This window comes from Ictalurus punctatus, chromosome 7 (assembly GCF_001660625.3).
Source record: "Ictalurus punctatus breed USDA103 chromosome 7, Coco_2.0, whole genome shotgun sequence".
NCBI classification, from domain to species: domain Eukaryota; kingdom Metazoa; phylum Chordata; class Actinopteri; order Siluriformes; family Ictaluridae; genus Ictalurus; species Ictalurus punctatus.
In genome coordinates this window covers 12,372,600-12,398,889 of record NC_030422.2, presented here as the reverse complement: position 1 = coordinate 12,398,889, position 26,290 = coordinate 12,372,600, and the positions used below count along the sequence as shown (strand labels likewise).

General features: G+C 43.4%; 2 protein-coding genes across 4 annotated transcripts in view; both read left to right on the top strand.

Annotated features, from left to right (window-relative positions):
* The first annotated feature begins 43 nt into the window (after positions 1 to 43).
* insra (insulin receptor a) lies at positions 44 to 18,367 on the top strand. Its single transcript, XM_017472267.3, has 21 exons — positions 44 to 1,142; positions 4,838 to 5,386; positions 6,796 to 7,123; positions 7,484 to 7,623; positions 7,835 to 7,979; positions 8,124 to 8,338; positions 8,456 to 8,582; positions 8,950 to 9,200; positions 9,285 to 9,452; positions 9,559 to 9,757; positions 10,023 to 10,297; positions 10,406 to 10,545; positions 10,631 to 10,790; positions 10,899 to 11,001; positions 11,122 to 11,189; positions 11,267 to 11,496; positions 11,604 to 11,714; positions 11,805 to 11,964; positions 12,466 to 12,595; positions 13,202 to 13,336; positions 13,857 to 18,367. Exons 1-21 carry the CDS (start codon positions 1,067 to 1,069, stop codon positions 14,170 to 14,172), a joined length of 4,026 nt encoding a protein of 1,341 aa, XP_017327756.1. The 5' UTR covers positions 44 to 1,066; the 3' UTR covers positions 14,173 to 18,367.
* A 756-nt stretch (positions 18,368 to 19,123) lies between these two features.
* Positions 19,124 to 26,290, top strand: part of arhgef18a (rho/rac guanine nucleotide exchange factor (GEF) 18a) — a 14,622-nt gene continuing 7,455 nt past the window's right edge. Inside the window, exons 1-7 of one of the 3 annotated variants that reach the window (XM_017472636.3) lie at positions 19,124 to 19,313; positions 20,601 to 20,662; positions 22,095 to 22,183; positions 22,488 to 22,628; positions 24,597 to 24,847; positions 25,054 to 25,179; positions 25,711 to 25,828. In XM_017472636.3, the coding sequence (XP_017328125.1) occupies positions 22,111 to 22,183; positions 22,488 to 22,628; positions 24,597 to 24,847; positions 25,054 to 25,179; positions 25,711 to 25,828 (709 nt within the window). In that variant the 5' untranslated portion in view covers positions 19,124 to 19,313; positions 20,601 to 20,662; positions 22,095 to 22,110. Of the gene's footprint in view, positions 19,314 to 20,600; positions 20,663 to 21,378; positions 21,610 to 22,094; positions 22,184 to 22,487; positions 22,629 to 24,596; positions 24,848 to 25,053; positions 25,180 to 25,710; positions 25,829 to 26,290 lie in introns of those variants that run through there. The other 2 variants (XM_017472637.3, XM_017472638.3) reach the window with 2 other exon arrangements.

Sequence of the window (26,290 nt, the reverse complement as noted above, 5' to 3'; positions counted from 1 at the left end):
CTAGACATAAGTAAATAAGCAGTACCTGTCCCCCTGCCTGCCTGCCTGTCTGTCTCCCTGCGTTTACAGACTCAGTGGGATGTGCAGTGAGACACAAAATCCTATGGAAGCTGCTGCCTCCAGCGTGCACTTCTCTGTGGACTCTATACTCTTTATTCATTTTTCTTTTCTTGTCTTCTTTTTCCTCCGCGTGCATTCTGACAGAATATTGAAGAAAGAGAAAAATTAACGAAAAGAGAAAGGAGAGAACGGAAAACCTCAGGGGATCAGGACAGACTCCAACACTAACTTTGGGAGATAAATCTCAGCTCTGTAGAGATGTTCCGCGTTTTGCTGAAGGCGTTAAATCATTATTCTGCAGGTTTATGGCGGGTTTTAGGAGTTGGATTAATTTTATATTTGCACTGCGCTTCTTGATGATTGTGGGAATAATAAGTGAGAGCTGAGACACGGAGCTGTGCAACTTTACTGAAGCCACGCTTGACTTGACTAGCCTGCTAGCGTTAACTTTAGATGTAGCATTAGCAAAATAATAAGTGCATAAAACTCGTAGCAGCTTTAACACACAGCAGACAGTGTGCCTAACATTTGTCTTTTACTTGCGTTGTTTCTGTAAGTGTGTACATGACTGCCTCGGAGGCGGGAATTAAAAGTTTGTGACCCCTTTTTTTCACTAGCAGAGTTAGCTTCGCGCTAGTTTGTCCTTTTGGCTTTGCGAGCTAGCCAGCGGGGAATTTTATGCTCTCTCTGGCTAAAATACAAAATAATCCGGTCCAAGATGACAATTTTAAAAAGATTAATAAGCAGTAATGGCGTCCCGGACGGCAGTGTGTTTTGTGACGGTTGTTCTGAGTGAAGCTAAGCTAATTCAATCACAGCATGCTAGTCAGTTATGCTAGCTAAACTAGATATTTATAAACTGCGTTTAGCTTTTCCTCAGCGCCTGTGACGTTTTGTTATTTGCCCCCTGAGTATTTCGTGCGTGTGTATATGTGTGTATATATATATATATATAAAAAAAAACATTTTTTTTGGTAAAAGAAGCCTTTTTTTTCTGGATTAAAACATGAAGCTCGGGAGTTTGTTTGGGTTTGTTATGTGTCTTGGTGTTGTGTGGAACTGGCCACAGAGCAGCGCAGAAAGTAAGTAACTTCATTTAAATACCTGCTGATACTCTTATTAATACGCATTCTATATCTATTTATTCTTTATTAGTGTTAAATGTAGTGTATGTTTCTGTAAACCTGTACCTGCTCAGGTGTAAACACGGTTAACTTTCAGCTCTCACTTCAGTGGTTCATTTTAATGTCACATTTAAAACTTCTCCTAAAGCACAAGTGCAAAGATTTCAAATGAAAATAAATCCTGAGATGATTTACATCAGTTTATACGTTCATCATATAAACATTTACAGTGCTTTTTTAATGCAGTATAATGTTTAGAGTGTAGTGGAACAGGACGGTGTATTTGCAATAACAAACAAAACCATTTTGGAAATATTCTCATTGTTATTGTACAGATTGTTTCTTGAAAATATGGGGAAATTATTATATTATTTATGACTCATCCTGTACTCGTTTTGTGTTCGTCCAATTAAATGCTCTGTAGTGTATATGATCCGCCCCCAGGGGCATGTCTTGCTCTACAGTAGCAGCTCATTAGGAGTAAACACGGTTCTTGTTTCTGGCCGTGCATCTTGACACTTGCTCGCTGTTCCCTTTTCCAGCGGAGAATAAATGTTTTGGCACTTATTTGTGCAGAAGTGGGTGGAGTTTGTGAGTTGGCGGTCATGTGTCTTTCCTTCTGAGAATTTTACGGACTTGGTGCTGTTAGATTTCCGTCTTTATATCCTGTCTCCGTCAGTAAGCGATATGGTTTTATCTCCTGCTCAGACATCTCGTGACGTCCCCGAGGCCCTCCATCACCTACGACAACACTGACCCTCAGCCATGCCTCAAACACGTACACCGTCTCGCTCGCTCCCGACAAGCACGGCGTCTCGCTCCCAACATGTCCACTGCTGATAAAACTGTCGGGTTCTATATAAACTCTTCAATGTTCTCTGTATTCAGCTAGCTCCCTCAGGTGGGTTTAGATCATGAGGAGGCGTGGGTTAGTGCATCTCAAATGCTATTGGCTGTTGTGTAATCAGACAAAAGCTTTAACGTACTGTCACTCTGACTTCCTGTTTCGGAAGGAAATACATCACCATACAGAATCAGATCAGGACATCTCATAGTGGATTTTACACTCAGATACCAAGTAAACTAAACTAAACTACATACGGTCAAGATGAGTAACCTCTGCCTGGTGCAGCTCGATGATGGTTTTTATGAACACTGCGTGCTAGTTCATGGTGTAGTGAGGGACGTGAGTGCGGTCAGTGTAGTGAACCACCGTCTGAACAGAATGTTCCAGGATAACAACTCTGTAAATCAGGTTTTTGTTTTTAACATTTCCCTGTCATTGATTGTTCCAGTCATCAGGCCTCCTAATCGTTTATTCATTCCTTCAGTCATGTAGTGCTCCGCTCTGCCCGCTGCTCTGTCGTCCGTTATCCCGCTTCCCCCCCTCGTCCGTTATCCCGCTTCCCCCCCTCGTCCGTTATCCCGCTTCCCCCCCTCGTCCGTTATCCCGCTTCCCCCCCCTCGTCCGTTATCCCGCTTCCCCCCCCTCGTCCGTTATCCCGCTTCCCCCCTCGTCCGTTATCCCGCTTCCCCCCCCTCGTCCGTTATCCCGCTTCCCCCCCTCGTCCGTTATCCCGCTTCCCCCCCTCGTCCGTTATCCCGCTTCCCCCCCTCGTCCGTTATCCCGCTTCCCCCCCTCGTCCGTTATCCCGCTTCCCCCCCTCGTCCGTTATCCCGCTTCCCCCCCTCGTCCGTTATCCCGCCCCCCCCCGTCCGTTATCCCGCTTCCCCCCTCGTCCGTTATCCCGCTTCCCCCCTCGTCCGTTATCCCGCCCCCCCCCCCCCTCGTCCGTTATCCCGCTTCCCCCCCCTCGTCCGTTATCCCGCTTCCCCCCCCTCGTCCGTTATCCCGCTTCCCCCCTCGTCCGTTATCCCGCTTCCCCCCCCTCGTCCGTTATCCCGCTTCCCCCCCTCGTCCGTTATCCCGCTTCCCCCCCTCGTCCGTTATCCCGCCCCCCCCCCTCGTCCGTTATCCCGCTTCCCCCCCTCGTCCGTTATCCCGCTTCCCCCCCTCGTCCGTTATCCCGCCCCCCCCCGTCCGTTATCCCGCTTCCCCCCTCGTCCGTTATCCCGCCCCCCCCCCCCCTCGTCCGTTATCCCGCTTCCCCCCCTCGTCCGTTATCCCGCTTCCCCCCCTCGTCCGTTATCCCGCTTCCCCCCTCGTCCGTTATCCCGCTTCCCCCCTCGTCCGTTATCCCGCTTCCCCCCTTGTCCGTTATCCCGCTCCCCCCCTCGTCCGTTATTAGGGATGCCCCGAAATGAAAATTCTTGGCCGAAGTTGGATATAATGAAAAACTAGGCCGAATACCGAACACGTTTTTTCGTGCTTTTTCCAATTATTTTGCCATTTTTTTTCACCATTGCATAAATTAAATAGTCAAAGCGTGCTTTTTACTATTTTATCTTGCTTTTCAAAGAAAAAAATCTATTACAAAAACTACAATTTCAAAATATTTATTGAACACTGAACATTTTTTTTCATTCCAGCAGGCATAGGCTACCAACAAGGCACAATATAACTTTAAATAAATAAATGACTAAAATAAAAATATTTTTGATGTGGTCATCTTTGATCCCCCCCTTGAATAGCCTATGTTAGGCCTATAACAGACTGCTGAAAGAATGTAACACTCTGTAGCCTACAACAAAAAAGTGCATTAAAAAGTGCAAAAAAATGGTTCTGTTCGGTTCTATATGGCTGATTATATTGGGGACATATACCGCTAGCGTCCCTGTACACCTTGCGGAGTATTCTAGTAGATATAGTTAGATACGTTGTTAATGTTATGTTCCTTGATAGATTTAGTTAGTTTAAACTATAAATTAGTTCATTTAGTCCCTGCTGGTGTTTCTGCTCCCAGTCCATAGTACTAGTTCATGTTTCTTGTTTTGACCCTGTTTTCTGTGACCGCGACTCTGATTCCTGCTTTGCCCCGTTTATGCCCGTTTGCCGATAGCCCGATGACCCTTTGCCTGTTTTGAGTAAGTTTTTTGGATTACGATTTGTCTGCCTGCCCTTAAATAATTACGTCTTTACCTGCCTCCGTACTCTACTCCCTTACGTCTCGCGACGTGACAGAAACATGCTCCGGAACAGAAACAAAACAAACGCACGTGTCCACAGTAAACATCCAGAGCACGTAGCTCGTGCTCGTAGCTCGTGCATGCGCACGCCCTCTCATCGAGGTCATGACATTTGCGCATCTCACTCTGGCTGCTAGGCTATTTTGTCGTGTCGTCAAACACGGCATTGTTCGGTCAAATTTATTCGGCCTTTTCACTTATTTCGGTTCACAATTTAGGTTGCTGAACGTTCGGTGCATCCTTATCCGTTATCTCGCTCCCCCCCTCGTCCGTTATCTCGCACCCCCCCTCGTCCATTATCTCGCTCCCCCCCTCGTCCGTTATCTCGCTCCCCCCTCGTCCGTTATCTCGCTCCCCCCCTCGTCCGTTATCTCGCTCCCCCCCTCGTCCGTTATCTCGCTTCCCCCCTCGTCCGTTATCTCGCTCCCCCCCTCGTCCGTTATCTCACTTCTCCCCTTGTCCGTTGTTCAGTACACATGTTGGATGATGTATTTCTGTGCCTGTTGTTTTTAGTAATAAATGCGATGCATGTGTTTTGTGACATTTCTAAACGTTTTTGTCCCCAGTCTGTCCGAGTAAGGACATCAGGAACAACGTGACTAACCTGCACTCTCTGGAGAACTGCACGGTGATTGAGGGCCACTTGAAGATCCTGCTGATGTTCCACACGAAAGCCGAGGACTTCCGGGGTCTGAGCTTCCCCAAGCTGACGGTGGTGACTGATTACCTGCTGCTATTCCGCGTGTACGGCCTGGAGAGCCTGAGTGACCTGTTCCCCAACCTCACCGTCGTCCGGGGGAACAACCTGTTCTTCAACTACGCCCTGGTCATCTTCGAGATGCTGCAACTGAAAGAGATCGGACTGCACAGTCTGATGAACATCACACGCGGCGCTGTGCGGCTAGAGAAGAACCCGGACCTGTGTTACCTCTCCACGCTCGACTGGTCCCAGATCCTCGACTCGGTGGAAGACAACTACATTGTGGCCAATAAGAACGAGGGAGAGTGCGGAGACGTGTGTCCGGGCATGGCCAAGGGCAAAACCATCTGTCCTCAGACCACCATCAATGGTCAGTTCGGGGCACGCTGCTGGACACAGCGACACTGCCAGCAAAGTGAGTACTGAGTGTGTGTGTGTGTGTGTGTCAGTATTAACTTTAGGCTGCTGTCAGGTAAAAGTATCCCAGGTTAAAGTATTAATCACTGGATTTCCACTGAAAGGTCACCAGCTTGTCCAGTTTGTTCAGTCAGTGAAGCTGCTGGCTGGTTTGGTCACGGGCTGGCTGGTTTGGTCACATGTTTGCTGGTTTGGTCACGTGCTGTTTTGTTTGGTCACGTGTTGGATTGTTTGTTTGGCTGTTATATTAGTCAGCCTTTCATTTGGTCAGCCACTCGTTCATTTAGTTTGTGTAGTCGTGTGCTTTAGATGTCTGTTAGATAAGACTTCATTCAGTTTAATAATGAGTCCATACAGGATTTCGCTGAGTTTTGTTTGTGATTTATTAAAAACGTGCGATGCAGAAACTACTTGAATCGCACGGAATTGAAATTGCAGTTCTGTACACTCTTTCACAGCGATGTTTGTTGGTAAAAGAGAGCTTTTAGCAGTACTCGTGTTCGACACACACGTGAATGGAAGAGGGTTTTGGCTGAATGCGTGTCGTGATGACATCACATGACACGCCGCGACCCGAATCTGCAGTAATTTTTAAAAACTGTAAACTTCTCCAAATATTGCAGTTTCCTTGATTTTGCGTTAATTGCTGCGATCGCTAAATCCTGGAGGGAGTGGTCCGTCTGTTCTCTCGGGTCACACCTTCGTTTGTTTACGTGTTTATCCACTCGGCTGATGGTCTCCTGGTTATTTATAACTCCACTTTTGTCCATTTGTCCAGTCGTCCATTCAGAACTATAAGTGTTCCTGGAACCACGACGCCTGAAGATCCTGAGTTTCACAAAAAGTTCCTGTGAGGGGAAACACGCTTAATAGTTACCTGAAAAAAGTTCACACACACACGCACTCGAGTCTGAATGATTTCCTGCCATTGTGTGGCCTTTTCCTGTTCGGAGGTCATGTAGTGAAAAAGAACATAAACACATCACCAGCAGCTTTAACTCCATCACCTACACGAAAAGATCACAGAAATGTAGCTGTTAGACAAATACATACAGTACACACATGTGCACACACATGCACACAGTGTGAAGTTAATTATGTGTACACTGTATTGTAGATGTCCTTGATGCTATTGTGTGAAAGTGGATTATCACTCTGTCCTGTTGTGGTTGCTGGGTGTGTGTTCTTTTTCTGTTTTCTGGTTAAGAGTGTGTGTCTGTGTGTGTCTGTGTGTGTCTGTGTGTGTCTGTGTGTGTCTGTGTGTGTCTGTGTGTGTCTGTGTGTGTCTGTGTGTGTCTGTGTGTGTCTGTGTGTTGGGCCCCTAAAAACAGAAGGAATATAGTGACATGACCACACTGTTTTTTCTGTCTCTATCGCTCTCTGTCTCGTTCTCCCCGTCCCCCGCAGTGTGTCCGTCAGTGTGTAAGGCGAGGGCGTGTACGCTGGACGGGCAGTGCTGTCACTCTGAGTGTTTGGGAGGATGTGTGAAGCCGGACTCGGCAGCCGGGTGTGTGGCGTGTCGTCACTTCCTGCATGCGGGGGTGTGTGTGGAGGCCTGCCCCTCTGGCTCCCTCTCCTTTAAGGGGTGGCGGTGCATCAGCCCCGCCTATTGCCACGCCCTTCACACGCAGTGCACTCGCAACACACAGGACAAAGACTGCCATTCCTACGTCATCCACCAGGGGGCGTGTGTTCCTGAGTGTCCCTCAGGGTACACCACCGTCAACTCCACAACGTGAGTCTCTCTCCCTCTCACACACACACACACACACACAGAGCATACACAACTTCACTAGAGAGAGATTACAGAGAGGGAAAATGAGAGTAAGAAAGAAGGAAGCACAAAGAGAGTGAGACAGAAGGCAAGTTTCTAACATTTCTTTTACCTAGTTTACTGATGATGTAGTAACTGTACTGGTTTACATTTAAATCCAAGATGTGGTATATAATGTGGTCCTGTGAGTAAACAGGCCATTGTGTGATTAGACTCTTTAATGTATCAGCTCACACCGGGAACTGGATAATCATATCATTTCTGTGTGTGTGTGTGTGTGTGTGTGTGTGTGTGTGTGTGTGTGTGTGTGTGTGTGTGTAGGCTGACGTGTACACCGTGTGCAGGAATGTGTCCTAAAGTGTGTGTGGGGGAGAAGACCGTGGACTCTGTGACGGCGGCTCAGGCACTGCGGGGCTGCACACTGCTCAATGGCAGCCTGACCATCAACATCCGAGGAGGAAGTAAATAACAACAACAATAATAATAATAATAATCATAATAACAGCTGAGGAGGAAGTAAAAACTAAAATGAAATGCTTTATGAGGACTTTACTGTAACTGCTGCAGTAACACACTTACTGTAAGTACAGCAACACAGGCAGCTGGATTACACTAACATTGTACATGGTGTGTGTGTGTGTGTGTGTGTGTTTGTGTGTGTGTGTGAGTTAGATAACATCGCAGCAGAACTGGAAGCTAATCTGGGTCAGCTGGAAGAAATCACAGGATACCTGATGGTGCGTCGCTCCTACGCTCTCGTCTCTCTGTCGTTCCTCAGGAAACTCAGACTGATCCGCGGAGAGATTCAGGAAAGGGGGTAAGACAGACCATTCTGATTGGCAGAGAGGGCAGAGTGATGATACAGTAGAGCATTAATTCTAATTTAAACCTAGTGAAGCACAGTGTTTTATTATTACTGATGGATTATTGTGATCTCTTTCTCTTTTGTATTTATATAAAGGAATTACACGTTCTTCGCTCTGGACAATCAGAACCTGCGTCAGCTGTGGGACTGGTCCAAGCACAACGTCAGCATCCTGCAGGGTCGCATGTTCTTCCACCACAACTCCAAACTGTGTCTGAGTGAGATCCGCAGGATGGAGGAGGTGACCGGGACGAGAGAGAGACAGCCCAAGAACGACATCGGCTTTAAGACCAACGGAGACCAGGCGTCATGTGAGTGTGTAAATGCATGGCCACACACGTGCGCGCACACGCACTTTTTCTCTGATAGAAATGTCCATATCTCTCTCTCTCTCTCTCTCTCTCTCTCTCTCTCTCTCTCACTCTCAGGTGAATACCGGGTGTTGAAGTTCACGATGATCCGGACTCTGGCAGATAAAATCGTTATTAAATGGGAGCCGTTCTGGCCGCCGGACTTCAGGGACCTGCTGGGCTTCATGGTTCTATATAAAGAAGCGTAAGTGATGAAACCCGGAGCCCAACGGAATTTGTCTTCAGGTTCTGGTGGTTCCTCCTCGGTTCTGTACAGTTCTGCGCTGTGAGACAGGGATGAAATATAAGTTGAGACAAAACGGCTTTTGGTATGGGGCTGAAATCAGTGTAGAATACTGAATCTGAATTCTGTAAAAAGTACAGCCTGAAATATTTATGACTGAGTTCTTTATTGGTAATGGGTAATAACGATGTGAAGCTACGTTACCATAACAACAGCAAGATGTTTATTTATTTGAATAAAAAAGATGTAGGTTTGTGAATGTTGATGTGATGTATTTCTTCCTGTAGCGAGAGTGAGATTAACCTTCAGTGTTTTGGGATGTGTGCAGGCCGTACAGGAACGTGACGGAGTTTGACGGGCGGGATGCGTGCGGCTCTCACAGCTGGGTGATTGCAGATGTGGATCCTCCTCAGCGCTACAGCGATGGCCGACAGCAGCAGGAACCCGGATTTCTCATTGTGGCCTTAAAGCCCTGGACTCAGTACGCCATCATGGTTAAAGCCCAGCTCTCCACCTCTGACGAGCACCAGGTCCAGGGGGCCAAGAGCCCAATAATCTACGTCCGCACCAACGCCACCAGTGAGCTGTTATCTTGGCACTAACCTAACAGTCTCCTAGCCGCCATCATAGCGTAATCGTCTCATCCCTCCTTCCGTCTTTCAGAGCCGTCTGTGCCGCTGGACCCCATCTCCTCCTCCAACTCCTCCTCTCAGATCATCCTGAAGTGGAAACCTCCCAACGACCCCAACGGCAACATCACACACTACATAGTGTCCTGCCTTCAGCAGCCTGAGGCCAGCGAGCTCTACAAGTTTGACTACTGCCAGAAAGGTGTGTGCACGTGTGTATGTGTGTTACAGCGCTATAATTGATTATATATTGGGACAATTGTAAAAGAGGAAGTAACACTGTGTGTGTGTGTGTGTGTGTGTGTTAGGCATGAAACTGCCGTCTCGAGCCCCCACACAGGTGGACAGTAAGGAGGGACAGAAGTGGAATCAGACGGAGGAGTCGGGACAGAATGAGCTCTGCTGCCCGTGTCCTAAAACCGAGAAACAGCTGAAGAAAGAATCGGAGGAGAGCGAGTACCGCAAAACCTTCGAGAATTACCTGCACAATGAAGTCTTCCGCATCAGGTGTTAATCACACGCTCACCTGTGCTCATCTACATGCTCACCTGTGCTCATCTACATGCTCGCCTGTACTCATCTGCACACGCTCGCCTGCGCTCATTTGCACACATCAACACTCACACACACACCCAGTCCTGCAGTGATGTAGCACTGGGAGTCTCAGGACTAAACCTGTAAATCAAGCATGCTCATTAGAATATGTGGCCACGCCCACACACCAGCACTTATGTTCGTGTTATTTCAGTTCTGCTCTCTTTGCACTCTTCAGGCCGTCCCGGCAGCGCAGATCCCTTGTGGGTGTGGCCAACAGCACAATCTCCACCTCCCTGACCACGCCCACCACCCTGCCCAGCCTGAGTCCGGAAGAGGAGGCGGAGTCAAATAAGATTATTCAGTCTGTCTATGGTAAGGAGACGACGGTGATCTCCAACCTGAAACACTTCACCAGCTACCAGATCGAGATTCACGCCTGCAACAACCAGCCGGGCGACCCCGAGCGCTGCAGCATGGCCGCCTACGTCAGCGCTCGCACCCTGCCCGAGGGTACACACACACTTTTTATTATAAAATAATTGGCCACAGTTATTGAACATGATATCTGCAGTTTTTTTAAGTAGCTATGCATTTAGCAAACGTGTGTGTGTGTTGTAGATCACGCTGACGATATCCTCGGAAAGATCGTTTTTAATGTAGTTGAATATTCAGTGCACATCAAGTGGGCGGAGCCAAAAGCCCCGAATGGCATGATTATCCTTTACGAGGTGAACTACAAGAGACTGGGAGATACAGAGGTACACACACACGCACTCTTCTGATTTAAAAGATAGTACACTAAATACACACTTCTGAAATGAGTGTGTGTGTGTTTTTTTACAGGAGCTGAGTCACTGTGTGTCCAGGAAGCACTACATCAGTGACGGTGGCTGCAAGTTGAGAGTGGTGCATCCTGGGAATTACACCGTACGAATCCGAGCCACATCACTGGCAGAAAATGGGTCCTGGACGGAACCTGAGTACTTCTACATCAAAGATCTCCGTATGCAACACGCACCGTGCCCTACACTATATTCATATCATGTATGTGTAACATATATAATATAAGCCCATAGTACATACCCTGTAAATATGCTGTGTGTGGGGTCAGGTGTGGATCCGTCCAACATGATAAAGATTATCGTGGTCCCGTTGGTGTGTGTGGTGCTAGTGGTGCTGATGGCGATGGCTGGATTCATCATGGTCAGAAAGAAGTGAGTGTTACAGCCGCTAGTGACGTCATTAAGTCAATCAGTGTGATGTCATTATCTGTGCTACGGTACCATTTTGTGTGTGTGTGTGTGTGTGTGTGTGTGTGTGTGTGTGTGTGTTAGGCAAGCAGAAGGACCAACTGGACGTCTGTACACTTCACCAAACCCAGAATATCTCAGTCCAGATGAAAGTAATAATAATAGTAATAATAATAATAATAATAATAGCCTGTACAGTACTTATAGTACAGTAAACGTGTGTGTGTAGTGTACGAGCCGGATGAGTGGGAGGTGGCGCGGGAGAAGATCACCCTGCTGCGTGAGCTGGGTCAGGGCTCGTTCGGGATGGTGTACGAGGGCGTGGCCCATGATGTGGTTAAGGGCGAGGCTGAGACGTGCGTTGCCGTGAAGACGGTTAACGAGGCAGCCAGTCTCCGGGAGAGGATCGAGTTCCTGAATGAGGCCTCTGTCATGAAGTCTTTCAGCTGTCACCATGTGGTAACCAATCAGATTTAACCTCATTACATTGTTAAACATATGTCGAGTGAATTTCCAAGTTCTGATTGGTCATCAGTCCTGACAGAACTCTCTGATTGGCTGATCAGGTGAGGCTGCTGGGTGTGGTCTCTAAAGGCCAGCCCACTCTGGTGGTGATGGAGCTGATGACACACGGAGATCTGAAGAGCTACCTGCGCCGTCTCCGCCCTGACTCTGAGGTACACACGCGCGCACACACACGTCTAAGGTTATTTTGTACATCAAATCTGTGAACCATTAAAAACAAAAGTTTTAAATGTGTGTATCAGAATAACCCGGGCCGCCCCCCCCCCACACTGAGGGAGATGATGCAGATGGCAGCAGAGATCGCAGACGGAATGGCTTATCTCAACGCTAAGAAATTTGTGCACAGGGACCTGGCGGCCAGAAACTGCATGGTGTCCGAAGATTACACCGTCAAAATTGGCGGTAACCATGGCAACACACAAAAAATATTTTCAAAACAACAGCAATAATAATAATAATAACAACTGCATATGTTGTTCCTGAGGGACACGGCATGATCTCTAGAAGCTGGAGAAAAACTAAATAATTAATTTTAAATCTTCTCGAAACAAAGAAAAAGGCTGACAGAATAATAAAATTTATTTTTATATAAATATTTAATAATATAATACAATAATAAAGAAAAGCAAAAAAGGAAAATTAATTAAGAAAGTAAAGACTAAAGAAAAAAAATTAACGAAAAAGGCAGAAAATATTATATGAAGAATAAATAAAGAAGGAAGAAATAAATAAAGACATTGAGGGGCAGAATGAATGAAATTTTTATATCATCCCTCTTTCTTTTCCAAAAATTATATTACTTTTATTATTTGACTCTACTATTTCTTTCAGTTCTGTGTAGATGGAGTTCAGTTTTGGGTGTAGTTGTTTATCTCTCTCTGTGTGCGTGTGTGTGTGATGAAGACTTTGGGATGACGAGGGACATCTATGAGACTGATTATTACAGGAAGGGAGGTAAAGGACTGCTTCCTGTCAGATGGATGGCACCCGAGTCTCTGAAGGACGGGGTGTTTAATGCACACTCAGACTGCTGGTGAGACACACACACACTTCATCTGTAATACACACTATATAAGCATTTATTGGCCAAATGCGATTTTAGACAGGGTGGTGTTGATTATTTTCCTCTAACAGCATGTTCCCAAGTGTTTTATTCCTCTTACACCACAGCAGTTAACCAACAATTACAACTTACTTATTAAAGAACGACACGTTGTACTTTACATCCGGTTATAGTTACATTTAATCTTGTGGAACGTCAGTAAACTCCTGTGTCCCGAAGATGTAGGAGAACTTAGTTATAGCTTTACCTCTGATAATTACACAGCGCTGACCCTGGAGACTCCTTCCACACACGTTACATAAACACATTTATCCTTACACATGTTTTTTAATCTGTTTATTATCAGTGGAGCGTCCGCTGTACATGTCCCTGTGAACGAGCCGTTACTATAGAAACCGTAACGTATCAGAACAAGCACATTAACCTAAACCTGCGCTACTGTTATAGAAAGCTGCTGTTATAGAAAACTAATCGACACCTTCTGACCAATCAGAGCCCAGAGTTCAGCAGCAGCAGTGATATGACGAGTGTATTGTGCTGTGAGGTGAGTACTGATATGTAAACGTGGTTCTGCAGGTCATTCGGCGTGGTCCTGTGGGAGATTAGCACGCTAGCCGAGCAGCCATATCAGGGTCTGTCTAATGAGCAGGTGCTGAAGTTTGTGATGGACGGAGGATTTCTGGAGCGGCCGGATAACTGCCCTGATAGACTGTGAGTGTGAAATCCTCTCTCTCTCTCTCTCTCTCTCTCTCTCTCTCTCTCTCTCTCTCTCTCTCTCTCTCTCTCTCTCTCTCTCTCTCTCTCTCTCTCTCTCTCTCTCTCTCTCTGTGTGTGTGGGGGGGGGTTCTCGGTCTCTGCTACATGACGAGTTGTCTCCAAACAAACGATAAAGGGTGTTACATGGTTGTGTTTAGCAATGCAGTGGCGATGAGTGTAAATACAGGCCGTGCATAAACCTTAATGTCTGCGTATTGCCATGGTGACATTCTCACACAGCTACTTTGTATCCACTTTAGACACCCAGCCAATCAGAAACGAACAAATATCACTATAAATATAATATATTAAATGTACTTCTGAATGTTACTTGTGTAATGATGCTATAATTGTGTGTTTGTTCTATAAACAATCATTGTATCCTGAAATGACGTTTTATTTCACAAGAGAATGTGTTTCTGCAGATTATCATGTAAGTATAATAACCTCTGTGTGTGTGTGTGTTTGTGTGTAGTCACAGTCTGATGCAGATGTGTTGGCACTACAACCCGAAGCTGCGTCCTGCGTTTCAGGAGATCATCGAGATGTTGAGAGACGAGCTCCATCCCTCCTTCACTGATCTGTCGTTCTTCTACAGTGAAGAGAACAGGATCCGAGCGCGGGACAGCGACGATTTCGACATGGACCTGGAGAACATGGAGAGCATCCCTCTCTCCTCCTACTCCCCCGGGGACGAGGGGACATATGAAGGACTCATCCCCTACACACACATGAACGGGGGAAAGAAAAACGGACGTGTTCTCTCGCTCCCTCGATCCAGCCCCTCTTAATGCATCATCAGCACCCAATGCCCTGCCCCCTTTCCCCCCAATGTAATGAGCTAGGATAGATTTATTTTTCTTCTTCACTGGTTTTTATAGAACCAGTTTTTATCACTTCCTGTTTTTTCCTGTTTTGGACCTGCCCATTTCTGGACTTTAAGGCTGTGTGCCAAACGCTTGCTAAACTAGTGGTTAGCAAACGAACTAACATTCTACATGAACCAGCATTTAGCTAAAGAGGACAAAGGGATGCTAAACACATGACTTTTAGCTACCTAGATAGCTTTTTTTATTGACAGGCATGTCTGGGTTAAAAAGGGCGGGGCTTAAGTTAAATATAATCAGTTTAAATACAAACATGATTGGCCTTTCGTTTAAATTATTCCGCTTGATGTAGCTAATGGTAAAATATATAATTGTTTAGCTAAGCTAACATCAGCTAAGCTAGCCAGCCACACCAGCATTATACAGCTAAGTTGCTAGCGTCAGTTATCCAGCAGTAGATACCTGCAGTTATGTGGCTAGCCTAGCTTACCTGCAAGATGAACTGCCATGTTGAGGTCACATGATCAGGTTTGTTATTGGCTGAGAAAGTTTTATCTTAAGCTCCGCCCTGAAATGCCTGTCAGTCAGCAAAACCAGGAAGTATCAACACTCTGTTTCAGATAATGTAGCTAATGATATCTTTTATCACTACACACTAAAGTGCAGTGCATTATGGGTAACACGTAAATGAACTAATTGTGTTAGAATGCGCATGATCTGGAGCGTTTGTGGGCAGAGCAATGATGTTCCTGTGCCCAAGTTCCACATGTGTGACGCTGCTCGTGTTTGTGTACGTACAGAAGCTGCACTCATCTTTTTATATCCATCCGAGAGGAAACTGAGTGTGCCATGCCCCAAACACAATGAAACTGTGAACAAACTGTGGACCTCCACCAATCAGGAGGCTGCTTCAGCTCACTCTGTCTCTCCACAGAGAAATATGAGAGAGCGAGAGATTGTAGCGGGTGCGTGGAGGGGTGTGGTCAGAGGACGATTAAAGTGACCTTATTGTGTGTTTGTTTAAAAACCTCCCTGCTCACAGTGACATCTGTCTTTCTATCTGTCTATCTCTCTGTGCAAAACTTTGCATCCCCCCTTTAAATGAAGAACAGTTACACCAGACCTTCAGTTCCTTCACTCTGACATGGATGATATTCAGTGATAAAAAGGACATAACTTCAAACATTTACATACCAGTTGTTTCCTCCTGATTGACTGACCCCTTGACTCTGGCCAGTTGACTCCGCCCCTTGAGTCTGCCCGTTTGCTTGGTCAGTCCAGTCTTTATTTTCAGGCTGTTTTTTCTGTTAATTTAGAATTAGTTTCTTGTCATTGACTTGCAGGAGAATATTTTGGTGGATAAATCATAAACCAGTGCCGCAGTTCTCTTTCCCGCCAGAAAAAATGAAGGATGCAAACTTTTGTATGTCTGTGTGTTTCACTCTTTCTTTGTGCTTTTATTTTTAAAATATTTATCCCCCCATCATGCTCACTATCTGCCTTTGATATCTCTCTCTCTCTCTCTCTCTCTCTCTCTCTCTCTCTCTCTCTCTCTCTCTCTCTCTCTCGTGTAGGTGTATATGTATGTGTGTGTGTGTCTGTTTTTCCTGTCTTTCTTTTTCTAGTTCTCTCTCCATCTCCTCCCAGTTCAGTATTGTTGTCCACCCCGGTGATGGTTGGATGGATGTGTGTAAGCTGTATTTATGTTTTTTCTTTATTATCTGTGTTAAAGCTGAAGGACACTATACATCTGTTTATCACTAAATTGTACACACATTCTTACTGACCTCAGAGCCTTGCCATTACATCATTAAATGGGGGCGTGTCCTTACGCTGGGATGCATTACCATGACAACAACTGAGAGAAGATTTTACTATTCAAAGCTGAATCCTTCAGCTCTCACACACGTCAGACGACAGACTAGCGAGCGTAGCTGCTCAGAGTTAGCTCTCTTAGTATTAGCATTAGCAACATATTCAGTGTGTAGTCACTGCCAGTTAAGTGGTTGCTTGCCTCAGCCCCCTGATTCACAGTTTTGAGTTTATTTATATTTTTAATGACAGTTATATAAGCTTGTTGTTTTGAATTGTTGCTATGGTGATGAAGCACTAACGTCTCATCTAGATTAAAGGAACAGTTCAGCCAAAATTGAAATGTACAGAATGTTAAGGTGTGTGTGTGAGTGAGTGAGTGAGAGAGAGAGAACAGACAGATCTGACCAGTAGGTGCTGCTTTGATCAGTATTTTATTGGGTTATGGATGAGATGCATTGTTTTGCATCTCTAATCTTTATTATTATTATTATTATTATTATTATTATTGTTCTCTTTTTCTAATCCAGAAATCCTACTAATCTTCCTCTTGCCCACGTGTTGTAGATGCCTGAGCCTTCAGGCATTAATACATTTCTGCTGTTAATAAAAGCAGTGAGGTGCATTCAAGATGAGACCAGCACTGTGTTCTTATTGGCTGAGAGCATAGAGAAGATAAAAACATCACACACTTTACAGCAGTGAACACTGTGTGTGTGTGTGTGTTCTGATAATCATTGCTGTGCTATATCATAATATTAATATTGGTAACTATGCAGGTGATGATCTCTTCTACAGTACACCAAAGGGCCAAACTTGACCATCACACCTATGAGTTTGTCAGACATCCCATTCCAAAACTAGGGCCATTAATATGGAGTTGCCTCTCTTTGTGGCTATAACGTCCTCCACTCTTCTGGGCAGCAGACTTTACAGAATTTTGGAGCATGTCTCTGTGGATTTGGGCTCATTCAGATGTTGGACAAGAAGGTCTGTCTCATCAAGGTGTTCAGTGGGGTTGAGGTCAGGGATCTGTGCAGGCCACAGTTGTTGTGTAAAATATGTTTGTATCCTGTAGCATTAACATTCCCCCTTCACTAGAACTAAGTGGCCCAAACCCTGAAAAACATCCCCAGGCCATTATCTGCTCTCCACCAGACTTAACTGTATGAACGTTGCATTCTCCTGGTGTTCTCCTGGTGTTCTGACACCCACCAGACTGACAGATAGTGAAGCGTGATTCATTGCTCCACAGTCCAATGTCTGTGATCTCAATCATTAACTCAAACACCTGTACTCAATAATCAGCGGGGTGTCCACATACTTTTGGCTATATAATGTACGTTAATTTTGCAGCTGAGTAAAGCATGACTAGACCCAGATCTTTTTAAATTTGATAAATATCTGTTTATTTGGTGTCCAGTTCTATACAGTAAGGAACATTTTCTTCTGGAAGTATTAGCACCATGTCCTCTTGGTTTCCCTTCTGTTTTTGCTGCCATGTCTGTTGTCTTTTTGTCCCCCACAGCCTGTCACTCACTCATCCCAGCATTCTCAGTGCTCCTCATTCCCCCAGAACATGCTCTTTTTCCTCAGCAACACATCATCAGACCCCATGTCCACCTGTCACTGACCTGATCCCTGCAGTCCATCTCGGTTTTCTCGTCTCTTTAAGTTACCGGGCTCCATGTGAAATCCATTATGGGATTTGGAACACCGTTGGTGTTTGTTCCTGTGGTTTTGTTGGATGGTGTAGAGGAAAATATACATCTCCCGTAACTCTGTCGTTATCCACAGAAGGGCTGGACAGCAAGTTTGGGGTTGAGTGAACAGTTTTGGTACATGGCTCCCTTACCTGTAAATACCTGCATTCTGTTCCTGTGACCTATAAACCCAACACTGTCTCTACATGTCTTATGTTTAAGATTTTAAATAAAAAGTACTGTTTTGGATGTGTTAACCCTTTACAGGTTTTTAACCCATAAAACGTGCATTACCCAAAGAACACGTGTGGGTTTTATCTAACAGGATAAAAAGGGTTTTATTTAACAGGTTAATGGTTGCATTAAAGCATTAAAACACAGTTACAGTTAGCTAGCTAGCCAGCTCAAGTAAAACTATGGTTTAAAAAACAATCATTTATAAGATTTTAAATAAAAAGAAAGACTCTCGGGGCTTAATGTATTTGTTTATCATATTCTGGAGGAAATTTTACTGAATTATTTGATATAAATTACCTCACAAATGTGTTTATCATGACCAAACCACTTTATTTTGTTTCTGTGGTTACAGTGATTGTGTTTAAAGTATATTTTGGTCGCTAAATAAAATTACCTTAATAAGAGTACTTCATTCAGCCTTTATAAGTTTTTTCTGAGGTAAAAAGTTTTTCAGTTGTTTTACCTCAGGCCCTAGCCACTGTCCGTAGTTGCCATGGCGATGGTTAGTTAAAGTGCTAATGGTTTTTCTTCATATATTTGCAGCTAAGCTAGCTGTGCTAACTAATTTAAAATAATAAACGTTTTACCCATAATTTTGTTTTAATGTGTAATTTCAAATCATCGTTGTTCTTTCTACAGGGTTTATGTATGTATTCATGCTTGTGTGTTAAAGATTATTTGTGTATTGTGGTTTATATCTAGCTAGTTTTCATGGGTCAACAAAGGCTTTTTGTGTAACTAACAGAAAATTTTATTAAATATGAAAACGTTATGTTTAAAATATAATCCTAATAAATTGATGTGTTAAACAAGAATAATGTACAGAGAACGGGAGCTAATTTATTGTTAGTATCGACTGACATTCTGTACCTCAGATCGTAAGTAGAAAGCTTATTCATTCCGTTTATTTTAAATATCACAGAGTAGAATCACTTGGCCAGTATGATATTGTGTATTTTTATGTCATTTATTTTTGGATATAAGAAAGTAAATAAATAAATGAAAGGAAGTCGTCTGTCTCATGGACTTCTCACACCGGACTGCAGCGCCGTAGTGCCTAGTGCAGTCTCCAATGGTGGGCGTAGCTAAAATCATCTCTTCGGAAGTGGGCGTGGAATGAAGCTCACCTGGCGCGGGATTGGTCATGGTTTCCCCGGAAGTAGGGGTGGCTTGCCTTTAGCTCTCGGTTTTGTGTGCACTTGTTGTACAGATACCGGAGTGAAGAAATTACAAAGAAGATATAAATAAATAAATAAACACTCTGTGATATTATCTGCGTGCTCCAGAGAGTTTGTGATTGAATGGTGTGGAGAAATGTCCTGGCTTTAATGTGTCTGGAAGGAGTTTAAACTGGTGAGTAAGTGACTTTGTGATTTAAAACTTTAACGACTTTTTAACGTTGGTGTAGTTACAGCCGAGGACTTCGCGTGCACTGTACATTTTATATATCGAAAAAAACCCTTAAAATAAATATTTCACTATCAGTAAAGTTTGATGTTAAGTTTAATGAAAAGTCTCATTCTGGTAGTTTGGTTTTTTTTTCGGTTTGTGTCTCCCGCATTCCAGGCATTCTGTGTGTGTGTGTGTGTGTGTGTGTGTGTGTGTGTGTGAGAGAGAGAGAGATTTATCACCCATCTGTTTCAGTTGTACTGTAACTTCAACACTCTCACTGACTCACTTCATTTCACTGACTCACTTCACTGATTCTGTTCACTGACTCTACTGACTCTTTTCACTTCACTGACTCTACTGACTCACTTCACTGACTCTCTTCACGTCACCAACTACTGACTCTCTTCACATCACGACCCTCTTCACTTCACAGACTCTACCGACCCTCTTCACCTCACCAACTCTACTGACTGTCTTCACTTCACTGGCTCCCTTCACTACCTCTGTTCACTTCACTGACTCTACCGACACTACTGACTCACTTCACTTCACAGACTCTACTGACTCTCTTTACTTCCTCTCTGCACTTCACCGACTCTACTGACTGTCTTCACTTCACAGACTCCACTGACCCAATTCACTGACTCTACTGACTCTCTTCACTTCACTGACTACTGACTCACTTCACTTCACCAGCTCTACTGACTCTCTTTACTTCACTGACTCACTTCACTTACTCTACTGACTCTCTTTACATCACAGACACTACTGACTCTTCTCTGACTCTACTGACTCTCTTCACTTCACTGACTCTCTTCACTAACTCTACACTGCACAATTAAGAGAGAAATTCTGAGTTTTGTCCTTTAAATATTAATATTGGATGGCATGTCTTGGTAAATAAAGTTCGGTAAATAAGCCTTAAAGCGGTTTGAAAGAGTTTGTTTTTCCACTGAAAACAAGATAATAATTAAGCCAGGTGTATTACAGATTACAGTCTCTCTCTCTCTCACACACACACACACACACACACACACCCCACATTTAGTTGTGTATTTGATAAACAATAGAATTTATTTTTTATGATTTTATTTATTTTGTAAAAATGAGTTATTTATTTAGTACTGGGAGAATTGGTTGTTTTTTGGTAAAATATGGTATTTATTTGGTGCAAACAATATTTATTTTAAGTAATAGTTGTAAATGATTGTTTAATTATATATCTTTTTTATTATTATTTATTAAAAGATGGTGAGGTGAAGAAGTGACGTAGAGAGAAAACAAATGTGAGGAGCAGGTGGAGGAGATCTGTGAGTTTAGCTTCATTTGCCTTTTTCCACTTGGCTCTGATTTCTGATCAGCTGTTAAACACACACATACTCTCACACATACACACACACACCAGGACTCATGCTGGGTTTAACACCAGTCAGGTTTTACACTCACAGTGATTTTGCGTAGCGGGAATTAATTTCTGCTGAAGCAACATTTTTTTGAACAAAATTTCTGTACATTGTTTGTTACTATAGAAACATTCACATGCTCAGATTGTTTCATTAAACTGTTTAAATAGATCCATGAAACTTGTGATCAGAAGGATCTGATTGGTTGTTGAGGAGCACTACGGAGACTCTGATTGGTTGAGAATCACAGTGTAACACTGAAACAGATTCCAGATGTTCTGATGTGATTTATAATGGGAATGTGTGGAAGGGCAACGGTTCAGAACTTTTTAAGAGTTATACATGTAACTGTGTGTGTGTGTGTGTGTGTGTATATATATATATATATATATATATATATATATATATATATATATATATATATATATATATATATATATATATATATATATATATATATATATATGCTGGGTGTGGAGACACACACTAACTGAACTGGTAAATGAGTTACAGTGTGTGTAAACATTAGAGCAGGTGAAACTGAGTGAACTCCACCGAACGTCAAGGGCATTACACTCTGCACCTCTCTCTCTCTCTCTCTGTCTCTCTCTCTCTGTCTGTCTCACTCTATGTGCGTGTGTGTGTCTCTCTCTCTCTCTCTGTCTCTCTGCACTATTCTTTTCTTTTTTTCTTCCTAATTATGTGGAAGACCTGACCTGTTTGGTCCCCATTGCATGTGCACAGGATATTTGTGTGTGTGTGTGTGTGTGTGTGTGTGTGTGTGTGTGTGTGTGTGTGTGTGTGAGTAAGTGAGTTGTCCTGCTTTTCCTGTTTAATTGAGAACACCAGGCTCGGTGAGTTTTACGCTTCTTCCTTACATGTTTTTTTTATTTTCCACGACTCACAGAGGAAGGTGTAGCCAAGAGCCAGATCTGTTAGTCACCTGAAGAGGCGTGACCACAGAGAGTGCTGGAATATTCCAAGCATTATTTCAGTAGAACATTACACAGCTGATTTTAATTGTTCTGCTAAAAGTCTTATAACAGCAATGCTAATTTTCACAGTGTTTTTAGCTTTCACATGAATAATATTACAAATATATAATAATAATAACAAAGATGACATGGGTGTATTGATTGTATAAATATATATTATGTGTGTGTGTCAGTGTGTTGTGTTTGGTGATGTTGAACTCGTATGTTAATCAGCACACAGGTAATTCGGCGTTAATAATGGTCTCCACGTTCCACAGCAGTGTGTCTCAGCCTGTTCATGAAGGTAATGCTCAGGGGAATGAAGTGACGTGGCTGAGTTTGTTTTATTTATAATATGTTTATAGGTGTGAGGTGAGCAGGATGGATGAGAGTGATCAGCTCCGTAACAAGCCTATCCTGGATGAGTTGACGGCTGATGGCATCAGCATCGAGGGTGAGACATGAACCTGATTTAAGCGCCACTTACAGACCATGAAGCTTTTATTTCTCCTTTTATTTCCTCTTCCTCATTTAAATTGTAGCAATGATTATATGAGTTTTATAGCTTTAGGTCATAAGTAGTGAATGAAGCTGTAGGTGGATGAATGGACAGGTGCATGAATGGATGGACAGGTGACTTGGTGGATGGATAGATTGATGGAATGGGTGACATGATTGATGGATTGATGGATAGCAGTAGGCACACTATACATGTTCAGGAACAGCACAGCACTCTTTACCAAACTCTGTGTGTGTAGATGTGCAGTACTTGGCTCTGAGGGAGGAACTGGAATCTGATGCTCGGGATTTTGAAGCTCCTACATGGAGTTTAACTGTAGATCCGCAGTATGTGAAGAATTTCTCTAAAGATGCTGTTAAAAGGCAAGACGTCATCCACGGTGAGTGATTTATTTGTTTGTTTATCTCAAACACTGGCAAAATATTATATTAAATACAGCCTTGTGCTGTTATGTTCATATTTGAGAATAACTGTGTAACTTGTTCAATGTAATGTATAATGTTATTGTTTCTCCAATAAGGACACGTGTAAATCCTGCTCCTTCATATTGGTGTGAAATCAGGACTGTTAGAAGTCATTAACACACCCACAGTAACAGAGTCTGATGGAGTATTGAATGACGGAGGAGTATTGAATGACGGAGGAGTATTGAATGACGGAGGAGTATTGAATGACGGAGGAGTATTGAATGACGGAGGAGTATTGTGTGATAGAGTATAGTATGACGGAGGAGCATTGTCTGACGGAGCAGTGTTGTCTGACGGAGGAGTATTGTGTGATAGATTATAGTATGATTGAGGAGTATTATATGATTGAGCATTGTATGATGGAGTATTGAGTGACGGAGGAGTATTGACTGACGGAGGAGTATTGTATGATGGAGGAGTATTGTATGACGGAGTATTGAGTGACGGAGGAGTATTGTATGACGGAGTATTGAGTGACGGAGGAGTATTGTATGACAGAGGAGTATTGAATGACGGAGGAGTATTGTATGATTAGCATTGAGTGACGGAGGAGTATTGAATGATGGAGGAGTATTGTGTGACGGAGGAGTTTTGGATGACGGAGGAGTTTTGGATGACGGAGGAGTTGTGATAGAGGAATTGTGTGATAGAGTATTGTGTGATAGAGTATTGTATGATAGAGTATTGTATGATAGAGTATTGTATGATAGAGTATCGTATGATTGAGTATCGTGTGATAGAGTATCGTGTGATAGAGTATCGTGTGATAGAGTATCGTGTGATAGAGTATCGTGTGATTGAGTATCGTGTGATAGAGTATCGTGTGATTGAGTATTGTGTGATAGAGTATCGTGTGATAGAGTATCGTGTGATAGAGTATCGTGTGATAGAGTATCGTGTGATAGAGTATCGTGTGATAGAGTATCGTGTGATAGAGTATCGTGTGATTGAGTATCGTGTGATTGAGTATAGTATGATTTAGCATTGTGTGACGGAGGAGTATTGAATGATGGAGGAGTTTTGGATGACGGAGGAGTTTTGGATGACGGAGGAGTTTTGGATGACGGAGGAGTATCGTCTGACGGAGTATCGTCTGACGGAGTATCGTCTGACGGAGTATCGTCTGACGGAGTATCGTATGACGGAGTATCGTATGACAGGGTATCGTCTGATGGAGTATTGTGTGACAGAGGCATATTGTCTGACAGAGGAGCATTGTGTGATAGATTATAGTATGATGGAGTATTGTATGATTGAGTATTGTGTGATAGATTATAGTATGATGGAGTATTGTATGATAGAGTATTGTGTGATAGAGTATTGTATGATAGAGTATTGTGTGATAGAGTATTGTGTGATAGAGTATTGTGTGATAGAGTATTGTGTGATTGAGTATTGTGTGATAGAGTATTGTTTGATAGAGTATTGTGTGATAGAGTATTGTGTGATAGAGTATTGTGTGATAGAGTATTGTGTGATAGAGTATTGTATGATTGAGTATTGTATGATTGAGTATTGTATGATTGAGTATTGTATGATTGAGTATTGTATGATTGAGTATTGTGTGATTGAGTATAGTATGATGGAGGAGTATTGTATGATTGAGCATTGTGTGACGGAGGAGTATTGAATGGTGGAGGAGTATTGAATGGTGGAGGAGTATTGAATGGTGGAGGAGTATTGTATGATGGAGGAGTATTGTATGATTGAGCATTGTGTGACGGAGGAGTTTCGTATGACGGAGGAGTATTGAATGACGGAGGAGTATTGAATGACGGAGGAGTATTGAATGACGGAGGAGTATTGAATGATGGAGGAGTATTTTTTGATGGAGTATCGTGATGTCTGTGGTTTGTTTATATTGTTCTTACGGTTGACAGAGTTGATCCAGACGGAAGTAAACCACGTGCGGACGCTGAAGCTCATGCTGTTTGTGTATATGCGTGAGCTCCGGGATTCGCTGCTGATGGACAAGTCTCAGCTCGAGCGTCTCTTCCCTTATCTGGACCGTTTACTGCACGAACATCAGAACTTCCTGCAGAGACTGAAACACTGCCGCAGAGAGAGTCTGGAGGAAGGAAGTGACAAAAACTACTGCATCTCTAACATAGGAGACATCCTCATCACTCAGGTACACACACACACACACACACACACACACACACACACACACACACACACATACATACATACATAAACAGGGACACACAACATTCCTGGGTGTCTAATGTTCACGTTATCAGTAATTTAAAATGTAAACTTAAAATGTATTTTGATTAATTCTGTTTTTGTTTTTACTTTTACATTGCATTTGTTTCTTATTGCGTGTGTGTGTAGTTTTCGGAGGATTGCAGGAGCAGGCTGCAGGACAGTTACGGTGTTTTCTGCAGTCATCACACCGAGGCAGTGAATTTTTACAAAGAACAACTGCAGAACAATAAAAAGTTTCAGAATCTGATACGAGTGAGTGACGTGTTAATTACCTTTCATTAATATTCATTACCTGCTTTGAACTCCGCCTCCATTTCGACTTGTCTGTCTCTCATTGGCCAGCGTCGTGTTCGGAAATGTCAGTGCGGTGTCCGCACGTGTCCTCACCTTCACATGCACACGTGACGTTTATTTATTCACCGTCACTCGCTAGTTCATCAGATTGTGCGTAGTCAGATTTTACAGCATTGCAGATATTTTACTGCTGACCAACACAAACAGCCCTGTGCACCTAAAAACACAGCTAGCAGACTAGCAGCAGAAGCTAGTTACACACCTGATACGGTCACCTAGCAGACCGTAAATTGTATGAACCCATGTAAATGTGAATTCATCAGAATTTTAGATGAATAAATAATGTTTTAGAGCTTTATATCCACAGTTCACGTTCTCTCCACTAACACAGCACCGTGATTAGTGGATTATATTTATGTAGAAGTCTTTGTTTGTGGTAAGAGGGGCACGGTGTATGAAATGTAACGCAGTGGTGTTTAACGTGTTCAGAGAATCGGTCAGTTGTCGATCGTGAGGAGGCTGGGCGTGCCGGAGGGGATTCTGCTCATCACCCAGCGCATCACCAAATACCCAGTCCTGGTGGAGCGCATCATTAAAAACACTGAAGGTAAAGAATCTATTTTACTTCCTGTTGTTTTAGTTTTGTACACAGTTTCAGGAATGTTTATTACCGCACTGGGTTCTGTAAACACGCTCACATGCAGAGTTAATACCGAGTCATTTCAAATAATGAGCAAATTATGTGTGCAGTGCCGTGTCGTGTAATCCTCAACGGCTCCCTAAAGCACATATTACTTCACACCCTATCTAGTGTACTTGCATGTAGGGGAACTGAATACTAAAAGGCTTCCTATTGGACATTAAGTGCACTACAGTGTTGTTAAAGCCAGTCATTTTTCATCCTTGTGCATATTTCTTTAGTTTTGTAATGCACTAGATAGTATCAAGGAACTTATTTCATAGCCTTCATTATACACTTAGCTTCTGATATAAAACTAGCTAGTAAGTCACATGCTCAACCTCCCAGGCCACGGTAAGCTTCCAAGCTCACGGCAGTCTAGTTATTTAG